A 14,435-nucleotide genomic window follows, 5' to 3' on the forward strand; every position below is an offset into this window, starting at 1 on the left:
TTTGGATATCTCTTATTATTGACTCATAGATCAGAAAATTCTGTCAACAGCCGTAACAACACAACATCAAAACTGAACAAGATAGAATATTATATAAATCAGGCTGTGAATGACACATGGACACATGTATATGAACAAAGCCCTCTGTAAAACCTCCAGAATATAGAATGGAATACAACTTGGAGGTTTGGTGTTTACATGTGCTTCTGAAGTGAAGATGCATGGCTTTGACTATGACAAAAATCACATTTTGAGAAAATGGCCTTCAAAGATATGTATTGTCAATTTACATATATTTTTTGGTAATAAAAATGGAATAAGGTAAAAAACAAACAAATATCACCATGAAACCTCCCTAGTTAATCACTTGCATCAAGAAAATTGTTTTTTGTCTTTTATTCCAATAAATCTTATATTGTATGTTTAAATATGCCATTGAACAAAATATGAACTAAAATAAGCACTTACGGTAAATGTCTATTTTACCCAATTTCTTTCTCTAGTCTCAAAAGAAACTAAACTAACCAGAGCACGAGAAAGTGGTGTTTTCCCCTGTATTTTCTCCCCTCAAGTATTGGCACTGTAGCCTGTGACTATTAAGGATGACGATATAAACTGTTGCCAAACTGCTGCGCCTGCTCTGTCAATTTTAATTGTATAAAATGCTTCATGAGGTGATTCCTGGTGACTGTGGACGGGGTCTGGCTTAATGTTTAAAGGTCATCGGTGCAGCATTGTGTGGAGATCCCTGAACATACTGTGTGTCATGTTTGTCTTTAAAGGCCAGCCAATTAGTGCTGTAATATAATTCACAACTGGGAGGATCTTGTTACTTTGCTTTGTCATACTACCTCTTTGTTGTTTAGCTGCCTGTATCATAAAAAAAAATAATCCTCTTAGTGTGACTGTCCTGTCGTCATGAGGGTGGCAGTGTTAACCTAATTTTACGTTTTGTCTTACCTGAATGTGCTTGTAAAATAAAAATGGTTGCTTAAAACTGATTTGTTTAGTCACTATATCGAGCACAAGCCAGAAATTGACATTAGAGGAAACAGCATCAGAGTGAAAAGTTGAATCCTGCTTGATCTGCGATGATCTGTAATAAGTGACAAAGAACACAATCGACACTTTCCAGCAGTTTATTAGCAACATCTGTAGTGCAGCTTTAACAATTAATCAAGGCAGCCATTAACTCTACACACAGAGGCAACAGAAACTCAAATTCTGCTTAAATACAAATATTTTGTGCTGGGAAAGTATCAGCATGCACACCCAAAAGAGAGAAAAATAAAGCACTGTAACTGAAACTTGAGACTGACAAGGCTTCTGCACATAGTTCCATTTGAAGCAACGCGTTTCCCCTGTGCCACTAAACAAGCAGGGAGCAGCTGTGCTCCATTTAAATTCAAGAACCACAAACTAGAAGTACTAATCTCAATACAAGAAAACGTTGAAATTGAACATGAGTGTCAAAATCTTTATCCACAGAGGGGAAAATATCCTTTAACTGTTAAGATGAGGTGCAAAATATAGAGCATGTTATACTTGGGCACAGTGTCATGTTCTGTACATTCTTCATCTACGGTACAAACTGTAACAGAATCTACCATCAGTCCATAAAAATAGTGAAACAAAACATCTACGATAAAATGCTGCATAGCATTAATTTCAAGTGACGGAACAGAAATTTTCCCATAGAGACTATGGAGAACAATTAGGGACATTCCAGTAGTTCATGCAGTCATGATGGAGATACAAATACGGGATGGATTGAACATGCAAAGCAAAAGACCGAAAGGATTCTGACAGTTTTCAGTGTTTGTTCATTTTCCAAAACATATTCTAGTGTGATTCTGTTCATGAATATAAAGCAGCAAATAGTTTTTTAACAGAACTAAAGCTAATACTTGGGTTAAGGCACCAACATAACAAAATAAACAGATAATCAAGGCCAATAGCTCTAGGTTCCTTAGTAGAACATACTGCATGTGGTGCCTGTGCTTCATGAGGTAACTCAGTGCATCGGTGTAGTGAAAAATATAATCAGAAGTTGAGTAGCTCGGAAAAGAGAACAAAGTTAAATTAAAATTACTGGTCAATTTTCAAAGCATGGAAATCTGCCGATTGTAACAGAAGATATTAAACAGGACTCCACCTAAAAATCAGGTGGCAAATACGTACAACAACTCTATGCTAATCCTTGCTCTAATCCACTATGTGTTTCTGTACAGTAACGTCACTGGATCACTACAGCACTGAGTACTGCTGCTACTGTATACACTTACACCCAGCTAATGAATAAGTCAAAGACGACGACAGCCTAGTCTGCTTACTGACTTGAACTGACTGCTTAGCTATAGAGGCCCAGACACACACACAAAAAAAAACTGTTTACACAACATCAAACTTCACAATCACATTTCAATGAAAAATGTGCAACGACCGACAAGACAAACATTTCTTCTTTTTTTTTAAATTTGTGACACGTCTGTAAGAGTAACGGTATCTGTCAGAGATTCATCTCAACGGCATTGAGCAAAGCCTTGTTCACTGTCGAAGGCTTTGTGGGGTTTTTATGTTGGAAAACATAAAGCTGATCACTCACTGCACAAGTTTTCCACTGGCTGCAAAGCTTACAAGATGTAATTAAGAGTTTTATAGTTTTGCTGCCACTGACAAGGCGACATCCACAAAGGCAGCCATCAGATACACAAGCTGAAAATAGATATTTGTAATGCTTCTGTACTGCTGACCAAGTGAAGGCTTCATGCACATTTCCAAAGATACGTAAACTATACGCACAGCGTTGTTTGCTGTACAGCTTAGATGAGATTGTTTCATGCTGTATGCAAAGCTGTCATATATGGGTACCAATTTCATAAGCCTCGTCTTGACAGCCGCACACATCTGGAGATGTTCATCCCTTTTAAGTGCAGATCTGACGTTAATGAAATGTTTCGAGTCATTTTTAAACTGCAAGTAAGACCAAACAGTGAAAACCAGTCATGGTGGTTTTACACTGAAATGTATAAGAAGTAAACTGGCATTTCAGACAAGACACATACAATATGTTACTTTATGTGCAAATAAATATGTAAACCATCACAGGAGCTGATAATTCATGCCCGTTGAGCTAATAAAGTGCAGCTGAGCTGTCAGGATATACAGTATACCTGGAAAGGCTCTGGACATAACGTCTCCAGTGGAATGTTCGAGGACATTTTTTCGCAGACTTCTTACTGCTAAGACTGTGGTCCGCTGGAGGACAGCTTAGACTGATTCCTCTCACAGGAAGCAGAGATGAGGAAACCGGTACTGCAAAAGCTTATGCCGAGAGGGCTTCAACTGTTGGGTTTCTCTGGCTGCTGAAAGAGAGCACAAAGCTCCTCACATGTCTGGGTTTCCACAGAGCTGAAATGGGACTCCATGTTCCACGCCAGGTCTGCTGACAAGAAGTCGTCCATGACAGTTTGTGTCTCGTTGCTCGTCAGGAAGAGGTGTCCCAGGCCGTCCGCCTGGCTGGGCACGGTCTGGGTCTCTGTGCTGTTCAACAGCCTTCCATGCTCACCCTGACTGACGGGGGTCTGAGCAGAGAGGCTTGTGGCAAATGAAGGGAGATCAGTCTGGGTTTCAGTATCTGAGGACTCTGTGCTCATGGAAAAGCTCGAGTGTCGTAGGATGCTGCTCAGGGGCATGTGGCTTCCGGCGCTCAGCAGGAAATTGAGGTCCGTCTGAGTTTGAATATCAAATAGCTCCAAGTCACTAGCTTGGGTTCGTCCTTGGTCCACATCATCCATCAGGAGAAAGTCGGTCTGGGTCTGGATGTCCAGAGACTCCAGCGGCGTGTCCCCACCCAGTCCTCCCAGCTCGCTCTCCTCTGTCTGCGTCTGGATGTGCACAGCATTGAGAAACTCTTCAAAGTCAAAGTCAATGCCATTGGGCTGCTCCTGTACAGAGCCCAGACCTGACCCACAGCCTGTGGAGGCCTCTGTGAGCACCTGGTGGCCCGACATGCTGTCAGACAGAATGTTTTCTAGGTCGTTCAACAGCGTCATTGTTTGGGTCTGGTTGTCTGCCATATTGTTTGGGTTGAGCTCATCTGTCTGCACCCCAAAACACAGCCCACCCGCTGACTTCGTGTCCCCGTACATACTGCTTCCTGCTGCAGTGAGGGTGTCATCCATGTCCAGAGCTGTCTGGGTGGAGACACTGAGGGAGTCGCCGCCAAATAGTTCAGCGCACATGATAGCCTGGTCCTGAGCCTTCTCCTCTGACTGTGGCATGGCAAAGTATGTCTGTGTTTGCCTGGTTCTGTAGGGGGGCACAGATGAGGAGGAGCAGGGAGTTTGGCTCATGCACTGACTGTCTGTCTGAGCTCCAATAGTAGATGTGGCTTTGGCCCGGGAGGAGAACGTCTGGGTTTCAACACTGACCGGCAGGAGGACCTGGGCACTCACGCTGATGTCTGTTTGGGAGCAGGATGACACTGAGGACTCACCCACAGAGCACAAGCCTATTCCCTCCCCAACCCCCACTCCTGCAGGCATTTTGGACAAGTACGATTTGTCCGTCTGAATGGTCGTGGTGGAGGTGCTTCTTCCTCGCTGTCCAGCCGGGCCGCTGGCTGTGTCTTCTGTGCTTGCACTGTTCAGACTAACCTGCACTCCTGTGCTAATGGGCCCCAAGCTAGAGCGGGAAGTAGGCATGCTGTCCTTGAAAACCAAACTCTTAGCGTCAAGCTGGGGTACCACAGCTCCCATGGCCTGTGGCAGGAGCTGAAGGGTGCTGAGGGAGCCTTGGCTGTCCACTGCCAGCACTACAGACCTCAGAGCGCCACTTTCTGTAGACGGAAGAAGGACAGGCAGGTGGGCCAGCTGCATCACAGGAACGCTGACCAAAGCCATCTTGGGCTTCGGTAGGAGCAACTTCTGGAGGCTCCTACGGGGGTTTGAGTTCTGACTGACTGAGTCTGGGATATGAACTGTTGTATCACATGGAAGAGCAGTCTCCGTCAGCTCTTTACTGGCAGACATGATCTGACAGGTCGGCTCATTGACCTTAACCTTTTCAGAACCACTCAACAGTTTCTCCATCTTTCTCTTTTTTACTGGAGGAATTCTGAAACAAAAAAAAAAAAAGAAAAAATGAGTGAAAATGACTTTTTAGCCAAAATGAAACAAACGATAAAAAACACTCTGGGTCAAACGTGTACATGCCTGTGTTCTGTAGGAATCTCGTGACCCGTCCTGTAGATGTGTGAGAGTAGCGCGGCCCTGCTAGCATAGGGGCACCCACATGTACAGTGGTAAGTCTTCCCACAGTCTTCTATGTGCCTCTTTAGGTCCCACTCCGTGCTGTAGCCGTTGTTGCACTTGAAGCACTTGTGTTTCTTCTCCGCATGCATCTTCATGAAGTGCTGGTATAAAACAGATTAGCAGCATAGAATTGCTTTAAATACATGGATATCATTACCAACTTAAAGAATGTAGCATATAAATAAAAATACAACATTAAAAACCTCACAGGACACTTAGGCATAAATCAAAGCGACAGGAATCTTTCTTGTCTAGCGATCCAAAAATAGCTACAGTCCACTGTATCATTTAGGAAAAAAAAGGGAAATTAGGGCATTTTCCCCAGTGTTTAGCAGATCTCGATGGTCCAGCTGTCAGAGAACAAATGTTATCGCTAATGGTGGGTGGGAAGAAACACAAACCGCTTTTCTTGAACTGAATATTTTTATAGTTATGCACAGTGCATGTTTTAAATCTTCTGTTTGGTTTTAAATACATTTCTTCAACACCGTGCATCATTTTAAGTGAAGAGGCTTTGAGTCATCCAGAAATTGTAGAGTGGCAGTAAAACTTAAATCCATTTCATCATATAGAAAAGAGGTTAGAGGCTAGCAATGTGAAGGATTTCAGTAAGCAGAAGTCTCATAAATCCTGTAAACATATTCTGTATTGCTCAACACTAGTAGATAAATTCAGTGAAACTTCGCTCCTGTCAAATCGATTTTTATAAGATAATTGGTGCTGAATAATACATTACCAGCTATTCCACAGCACTGACACCACATTAATCGGTTCTGCTGATGTCACAGAAAGGTTACAGGGTATTGGGGGAAAAAAAGGCTTACTTGCTTAACCAGGGAGAACTGGGAGAAAGGTCTATTTGGTCCCCTGGGACAACCCTCGATTGGACAGCAGTAAAGCTTCTGAGAGCCCTTCATGTCCTTTCTGACCGTGGGATTGACCATACCATCCTGAGGGTGGTGATGCCAGGGGAAGGACAAAGAGAGAGGAAAAAGCAGAGGGATATTTGCATTATAGACTGTATGTCACACTCTTACATCTAATAGTGAGTGATATAGAATATTGCAAATTCCTAAATCATCACAAATGTAACAGAAACCAACAGAAAGGCCTGGAGTTCTTTCAAGTGATTTAAAAGATAGAGCTTTACGTTACGTTAGCAGTCTAACAGGTTTACCTTGTGACTGACTATCAAGATTTGAACTGATGATCTGACATATTTGCTTGACCGATAATATATCTTAACTGCTCTAAGTGTCAACTACTCTGTACACCTAAAAAATACAAATAAGTGTCTTTTGTGCAATTTTTTTTTTCTTTTTTTACTTTATTTCAAAGGCATTATTATTGTGAATACAGAAAATAGAAGTGAGGGCTGTACATTTCATTGCTTTCCTTTCAGTGTAGGTAAATATTATATAACCTCGTACAGTAGAGCTTGCTTTACATAACAGAGAAATAATGAGCCTGGTTGTACTCGGGATTCAACAGTGATGTACCACTCCTCCGCCTCCTCCTCCTCCTCATTAGGTCCGCAGGCAGACTTGCTAAAGCAGCTGTCAGCACGTTGTATATTCTAAGTCAATGAATAGCATACTTATCGCAGATAACAGCAACTACACTGAATGTACCCTGCACACTGAAAACAGACAAAACCATCATGCTCCGTAACGGTCATAAATACTGCAGCCTTCTAGTGGTCAAGGTCACCTCCGTCTGCTGGAACACTGGAGGAAGCACAACAGCTCGAACTGACAAACACCCTCTGGCTCATCATGAGGAGTTAGCATTAACAGACATTGTGTTAACAATGAACGCTCTGGCACTCTGCTTCAGCTACATTATCTGTTCCTTGGCTGAAGTCTGAGTCACATCAAGACATTATTTGCCATCAGTCAGTATTCTGGCTGAGAGCAAAATGGGGGAGCAAAAACAGACTCATTGTCGTTGCAATGCCAGGGTCAATCGGCAGCATTTTAAGTGGCAATTTTTATCGCAATAAGTCAGACAAATAGTCCAGTTCTACTCCCTTTTACTGCTGGGCTGAGGCAAGTCATGTGAACAGGAAGACAGCCACAAGCCAAGCCAGAACAGTCACATTAAATATATGAAAGAAATCTGAACTGGTCAGATGGAACGAGCTCGAATGAACTGCATCAGGTAGAGAGAGTATTCAGCAAATACATAACTCCTGTCCGATGGTGCAGTTAAGTTACAGCAGCATTCAAGTGGATGTAATATAAACAGATATAGTGTCCCTACATCATGCCTCAATCTTACAGTCCGACTCCATGAATAATGCTGATGACAAAGCATCGTGAGCTCTTCCAGCATTTAAAGATGCAATTTGTACGGTTTTTAGATGAAAAAATTGGAGAAACAAAATTACTAAGATTAGCAACAGAATTTGAAAAAAAATTTATAGTTTTGACATTATGATGAACCAGATAGCCCAAGCCCCCGTGGCCCAGAGCTCCTGTGCTAGCAGTGTAAACACCAACACTCCCATGTTCAATGAGCCTCTGGTCCGGTCCGCTAGCCGCATGGCTCACTGAGCTAACTCGCTAACGGCAGTTACAGTTATTGGTTACTCTGGTGATACAGTACATTGTTACAGTACCCCTGTTCGTTTTGAATATGAATTTGACAGGTGGCCAATTCTTACATAATGCCCCTTTAAAGAACTTTGAGATATTCTAGTTGATATGATGACATTGACGCTATTTATATTATGCATAAAATCTCATCAGTCGTATCCTGGTGTGTGCTGGTATATTGATTTTTTGTTTTTGTTTTAATCTACTGTGATTTGCCCTGTACTGGTTGCACCCAGTTTCATGTAGATGTGGACCTCCCTTCAATTTGAATCTACCATTACCTTCAAGACAGATTTAAAAAGGGCAATGACAAACACAAGCTATGAAACTTCCTGTATATTTGTCTATTTACACCTGTGATGAATCATGGCTAAAGTAAGACTTTGTGAAATTCATATGGTGGGGTCTTTAAACACTCCTCTGGCAGGGCCACACAGACTAATGTCTAAGAGCTCATTCAAATTCTAACATTCACCTATGTCTGACAAAGAGCTTAGTCTACTGCAGGACAAAAGGCAGCCCTTTCCCAGCAAAGAACTTCATTCATGGAGGGGAAACAGTGAACTACTGCCTCCCACGAAAGAGCCCAATACAGTGACAACACCAGAACCAGGGTCCACAGCAGTCTTTAGTCCAAGTGCTGTTACTGCCTCCACTTCGATGACTGTTTGGTCCTGGAAATTGACTGAATGAATATGAGACGATGTTGTTACGATAATAAAAAAAAAAAAAATGATTTATCCCTAAAATTATATTTTCCTCATATATCTGCTTACAACTACTAAATAATCCACGATAAGGATGTGTATGATTAGAAATTGCTGTTAGAATCCGTCATCGCGTGCGATTAAAGTCTTTAATTGATGACATCAGCGGCTAGTTATAAGGTAGCTAGCTCGCCTAACTTACCGGTTAACGTTACTAGTTAGACAAATGTTAGCGAGCTTCAATCACATTTTTAAAAAAAAGGAAAACTATGTGAACTTTTACCCAACGTCGTGCATTGCTACAAAAACGAAGTTGTTACGGATGACTTGCGTTTTCCAGTTTTAATGAGTGTTTTCACGACCATGAGTTAACGTTAGCCGAGTTAGCATCGCAGTTACCTAGGTTACACCCCGAAACCACACGAGCATTAAAACAGCATCTAAGACCTTTATTTACCTTTATCCTGTGTGACTTGACAAGATGCATGTTCAATGCAGGTGTGTTGGGGAGAATCTTGCCACATCCTTCCACGGTGCAGAGGATGTTCGTCCTCACTTCTTTGGTCAGCTCCGTGATGGTGGGTTTGATTATTTCCCGTGACTGCGACAGAGACTCTCCGTGACATTTCTGACTGTCCGTGGCAGCGTTATCTCTGTTATTCCCCTTACCCGTTGCACAGGCAGCCATGTTTCTGTGTTGACAGTCCATTCTGAGTTTGGCAGCGAGCCCCAGAAGCAGCATTGAATGAGATGTGACATGCCGTCCCTCAGCTTTGCCTGAAAGGCTGCCGTGCCACCTTCCACCAAGACCAGAGAGAAGACGTTTAGGGCAGTTTAGCCCGCGTCACATCCGGTTTTACTATACTACTTCCGTTTAGCAGAATACGGGTTACAGTTTCAGTTCATGAGTTTCCTCATGTAAATCATTTTTAAAATAATAGTAAATATGTATATGCCTGTGTCTGGGTTGATAGTATTTTAAAAAGGCTTTGCTGTGCCTTTGATGTACAATTCAGAGGAAAAGTTCTCCCAAAAATCTAAATTCAGTCATTATATACTCAAAATACTGAATTATCATCTTTGGGTGAACTTTTCAGAATCAGAATCAGAATTCCTTTATTTGTCCTGCAAAAGGGGAAATGTCTTTTTTTCACAGCAGCCAAAGGACAGTAATATTGCAATAAACAATAATAATGGTAAAAAAATAAACAATAAAATAAAAAAGAAAGAAATAGAAACCTATAGTGCTGAGTTCAAACTACATTTCTGTTATTTAGAAAGTGTCCCCATTACAAAGCCCCATGAAATGTCCCACTTATGATTAATACTTACATAGCCAAAATTTATATTAGAATTACTTAAGTCAAAAAAGATCAGTTTTGTCTTTTGTCTTCACTATTGGCTGGCATCACAGATCTAAAGGGTGATAATGATGATAATAATAGTAATAATAATAATAATAATGTCAGTGTGAAGATACCAACTTAATTGGGCTCACACAAACCGCTGAAGCCTTATATTAGCTTTGTATAGAATTCATTTGAGCATAGATTTTAGGATTCTCTTACAGTTGATATTAGAAAGGTAGTTACAGTATAGTTGTGTTAGGGAGGGATCTCATGAGACAAGATACAACAATTTAGGAATATTAAAAAGAACATTCTTTTATATTCAATTTGGACTTAAAAACAGTATCATATTTACAAACAGAAGAGGATAAAATGACTGTCTATTGAAAATGACTGACATATGTGTAACTAGAAACACATTTAGACAAAAGAGGACATTATTAGAATCTTAAATCAGCATCAGAAGCCAGGAAGCCATGACTCCTCAAAAGACATGTTATCAAGGATATCAATGATAGAATGGTAAAAGGCAGAGATGTGTGGACTGGATGAAGCAGAAATAAAAGAGGGCCACACTGAGTCCTTTAAATCAAGGGGTCTGTTACCCATCAGGTCTGTGGTTGCCGCGTTTGTGTGGAGGGACCAGAGCCATTGTCTGTGATGACAAAATAATTCCTGCCTTTTTGGAGAATAGATGAGAGCAGAGGTGTAACAGGGGTGGAGGCAATTCCTGAAAAATATTTTTTAAAAATACATTCAATTACTTAGACCAACTTAGAAAAATAATGAAATTACAATTATGTGTCAAAAAAAAAAAAAAAACCATTAGAAACTCACACCTCCAGTGCACCCACCATGAGATATTCATGATAGAGCATGTTTGTGCCCTCCTGTGGTCATTTATGGAATTGCAAGGAGCATGCAGCATTCAAAATTAGTTAACTGTTTAACTGCATTTTTATTTTATTTTTTTAGAAATTCTTGGTACCTGAAGATGCACAGTGTCTGAGTGACTCCAGCAGGTTGGTGCTTGCAAATTTGACAACACAGCTGAAAGGCTCCTCCCGCTCTGTCATCGTCTTGTTGGTGTGGTCTCTGAATTTTGTTTCCAGCTGAGAAAAGATGAACCCATAACATTTTTCAGAATATCAGAGCTGAACTTTTGCATCTTTGAACTTATACAATGAGACAGCAATTTATGCTCTGTTGTTGTTTGACGTTGATGTTCAGCTATTGATTTTTTAAAAACACAAGCATGCCTCAGGGTACCTTGTAAACTACAGTCTGAAGTTGGGGTAACGTCCCATCACCAAAGGCCTCACAGGCCATCTGAAGTCTGTTTGCTGCAGGCTCAGCTTGTTCTTTTTCTATGTGTGGGTCTGTAAATACAAACAAAGCCAATCAAATGAAACTTGGTGTAGAATTCTACCAGAGGTACACATTAACACCATATAGATCAACAACAAGTCAAATAAATACAAATTAAAGTAGCTTTGGTCAGATCAAATTATTTGATTTACATACTTGAGACAACTTGGTTCCTTTCTCCAAGAGGGCTGGGATACATAGTGGGGAACACCTAGAGACAAGGAATATAGATCAAAATCCACCCAAAAACAAAATTCACAAAATACACTATCCATCTTGGAGAAGATGCATGGACTTTTTTCATTAAGGGTTATAATAAGGTAACACTTGGTTAAGAGTCACACAAACTGTGACTCGGTGTATTCAAAGTTTGCTTGATATTATCAAGTGATGGTTCTGTAATGACATGCTAATTCTGACCATATTTAACCAGTTAAACAACCAGTAACGTTACAGAAAACCTTCAACTAAACTCTTTGTCCCCACTATTCGTTTGAAAGTTAAAAACATGGCATACATTTACTAAACATCTGTGCAGTGTAAAGGTCAAACTTAAATCAGGAAGTAATTCTGCAACATAACTGACATTTACATTGATATAATGTTAGACCTCTGTATATCCCTTAAAAAGGACAAACATCTAACAACAATGTGAACTGTCAGCGAACAACTTTTACAATCCTAACAACGAACTTTTTAAAGTTCATTGTTAGGATTGTAAAAGTTTAATGTTATCAACATTATATGCAATAAATACAAATCAAGTTTCCGTTTCCCTACAAAAAGATGCATAAAATTCTGGTGCATAAACAGTGAACATGTCAATTAAGATTTTCCAATAGTCAATAAGATTATTAAGGTAATTTTACTCTAAAATCTTGAACTCTCCAGAACACATTGGCAAAGTTTAGTGACAGACAATTATAAACACAGCAGTTATCAGCAATGGTACAGCAACTTGGGTTATAAAAAAAAAAGGGAAATACAGAGCTTTGTTTTTGTTTGTTTTTAAGTTATTAATGGAAGTAATGTAGTATCTATTATAATCACAGCAGTCCTACCTGTTGATATTTCCTCATCAGTAGGTCCCTAATGGCAGTGAGTTTCCGTCCACTGAGGTTAGCATCCTTGATAGCTTGATATCTTGCTGACAGAACCAAAGCCTGAAAAGGTGGATCACTTTTAAAGGGGAAAAAATAGAGAACAACAGCTATCTGGTAATTGTACAAATAATGTCAGGGACTGAATATAAAAATCCTCTCTCACCTGTGACAACAGGGGCTTTTGCTTGGAAGTCAGGCTAGTCACAAAGACATAAGGGGTTTGAAGGTGGTGAACAACATACGTTGGTTTCAGGTGGTTGGGCCGAGAGAAGCTGTCTCCCCATGCAATCCGAATCCATACAGCTTCGTCGGTGTGCTTCTTAATTTTGATGGACACCTTGAAAGCAATGTGAACTTTTAATATATGACATATAGCACATCGAAGCACACAGAAAGATGCAGCTGTATAATTAGTAATATTCTGTAACTTAAATGAGGAGGAACATCTTGCTTACAGGTCTCACGAGCTCCCTGAGGTGAGATTTGAATTGTTCCTTGAACTGTGTCAGCTCTATAGAGTTAGCATCGTCTGGAAAACAGAGAGAAATATAAACATACATTTGTAACAGGTTAAATCCATTTAATCCGAATATAGATTTCAGTGTAATGGCGCAGGCATAGAAATGACAGTATGGTTTTGAACAGCAAACCCGACATAATCACGAGGCTCTTTTTTAAGTCCCTGGAACAAACAGGTTAAGGATATACGAGTGAGACTTACATGAAACGGTTAACCTTGCTTTTTTAAGTGCAGAAAACATGACAGACCATAATTTCAAAACAGAAAGACAAGCATCTGGGGTGGAATGAAAAGCTGCAGACTTTTAAATTTAACATACCTTCAGGGTCCATGAGCTGGAAGGCATACCACATCCCCTGGTTTGGATTGTCAATCACATCTGAGAAGCAATGAAACCAAAAGCAACACAAGAAGCACGGTTGGTTAGATCTATAGCAAGGCAATGCAAGTCTAAATAAGAAAAATTTACATTGCACTTACTTGTCATCTCGAGTTCTGTGATGTGTTTAGCCGTTAACCCATTTTCCTGTAACGAAAACAAGTAAGGTTAAAAACGGGAAATGCACACAAACACAAGTTAAATCCAAACAGAGTAAAAACTAAAGAGGCAAATTTGCTTAAAACGATTTCACAGTCGACTTGAACCAGCATTTTGATAATGAGCATGTTGTTAGTTCGGCTAACTACCAGTTATTACACTGTATACTTAACACAACTGCGTGTATTTCCGAAAAAACAACACCACATACCTCGCAGATGGCTAATAACTTTTCCGATAACGCCCATTTTGGCTGAGTGAAATCCATGGACCTCTGTTGGGCCGCGGTCAAACGGCCCCACTTCTCCAGCGTTGTTCTGAGCGTTTGGGCCGGTATCCGCCGAATGAGTCGCTGCAGTAGGCGTTTCGTGGAATCGTCCATTGTTTCTCGGATAGTTAACGATATCTAACCTTTGTCTTGGTGTTAAAGTGTAAGCACCGCGAAGCATCCACGGCGACAGTCTAAAACATTCCAAACAAACCGCCTTCAACGGAGCGCATGAATCGACCAATCAGATGCCACCGGAAATCTGACGCGCTCCCTGTAGCGCCCTCTGCTGTGTTGGGGGTGTAACACCGCCGCTGCCGTTCGGAGCTGCTGCAGAGTGGTAGAAGAGTTCAGTTCATCAGTAAAAGTGCCAGTGCAACAATGTGGAAACACTTCATAATCAATGAGTAGGCAGAAAAAAAGGAACTATACAAGATTAAAAACAAAGTTATTAGGTAAAGCGACAGTGTTGTGATTTATAGCAGCAGATAGACTACACAAGACTAATATATTATAAAATTAAGTCATGATGGTCAGTGTTGGTCTATTTTAACATATACACTGAATAGAAAAATCGTATTTAATGTAATTGAAAGAAAAAATATAACATATTAACATGGAATGTAGTTCATGAAATGTCTTCATCACAGCAGCCAAAGGACAGTAATAT

At 40.6% G+C, this 14,435-nt stretch overlaps 2 protein-coding genes across 2 annotated transcripts; both read right to left on the reverse strand.

The window, feature by feature from the left end:
* Window positions 1–1,123: 1,123 nt before the first annotated feature.
* On the reverse strand, window positions 1,124–9,463 carry atmin (ATM interactor). The gene is made up of 4 exons (XM_030413850.1): window positions 9,077–9,463; window positions 6,140–6,265; window positions 5,217–5,416; window positions 1,124–5,118 (listed from the first exon to the last, which is right to left on the reverse strand). The coding sequence occupies exons 1-4, from the start codon at window positions 9,359–9,361 to the stop codon at window positions 3,342–3,344; spliced, it is 2,388 nt and encodes a 795-aa protein (XP_030269710.1). The 5' UTR covers window positions 9,362–9,463; the 3' UTR covers window positions 1,124–3,341.
* A 675-nt stretch (window positions 9,464–10,138) lies between these two features.
* Window positions 10,139–14,020, reverse strand: cenpn (centromere protein N). Its single transcript, XM_030413590.1, has 10 exons — window positions 13,709–14,020; window positions 13,440–13,485; window positions 13,279–13,338; window positions 12,895–12,968; window positions 12,603–12,776; window positions 12,398–12,499; window positions 11,493–11,547; window positions 11,238–11,347; window positions 10,957–11,080; window positions 10,139–10,698 (listed from the first exon to the last, which is right to left on the reverse strand). The coding sequence occupies exons 1-10, from the start codon at window positions 13,877–13,879 to the stop codon at window positions 10,577–10,579; spliced, it is 1,038 nt and encodes a 345-aa protein (XP_030269450.1). The 5' UTR covers window positions 13,880–14,020; the 3' UTR covers window positions 10,139–10,576.
* Window positions 14,021–14,435: the final 415 nt, after the last annotated feature.

The sequence above is a fragment of the Sparus aurata genome, chromosome 4, assembly GCF_900880675.1.
Source record: "Sparus aurata chromosome 4, fSpaAur1.1, whole genome shotgun sequence".
In the NCBI taxonomy this organism is placed as follows: domain Eukaryota; kingdom Metazoa; phylum Chordata; class Actinopteri; order Spariformes; family Sparidae; genus Sparus; species Sparus aurata.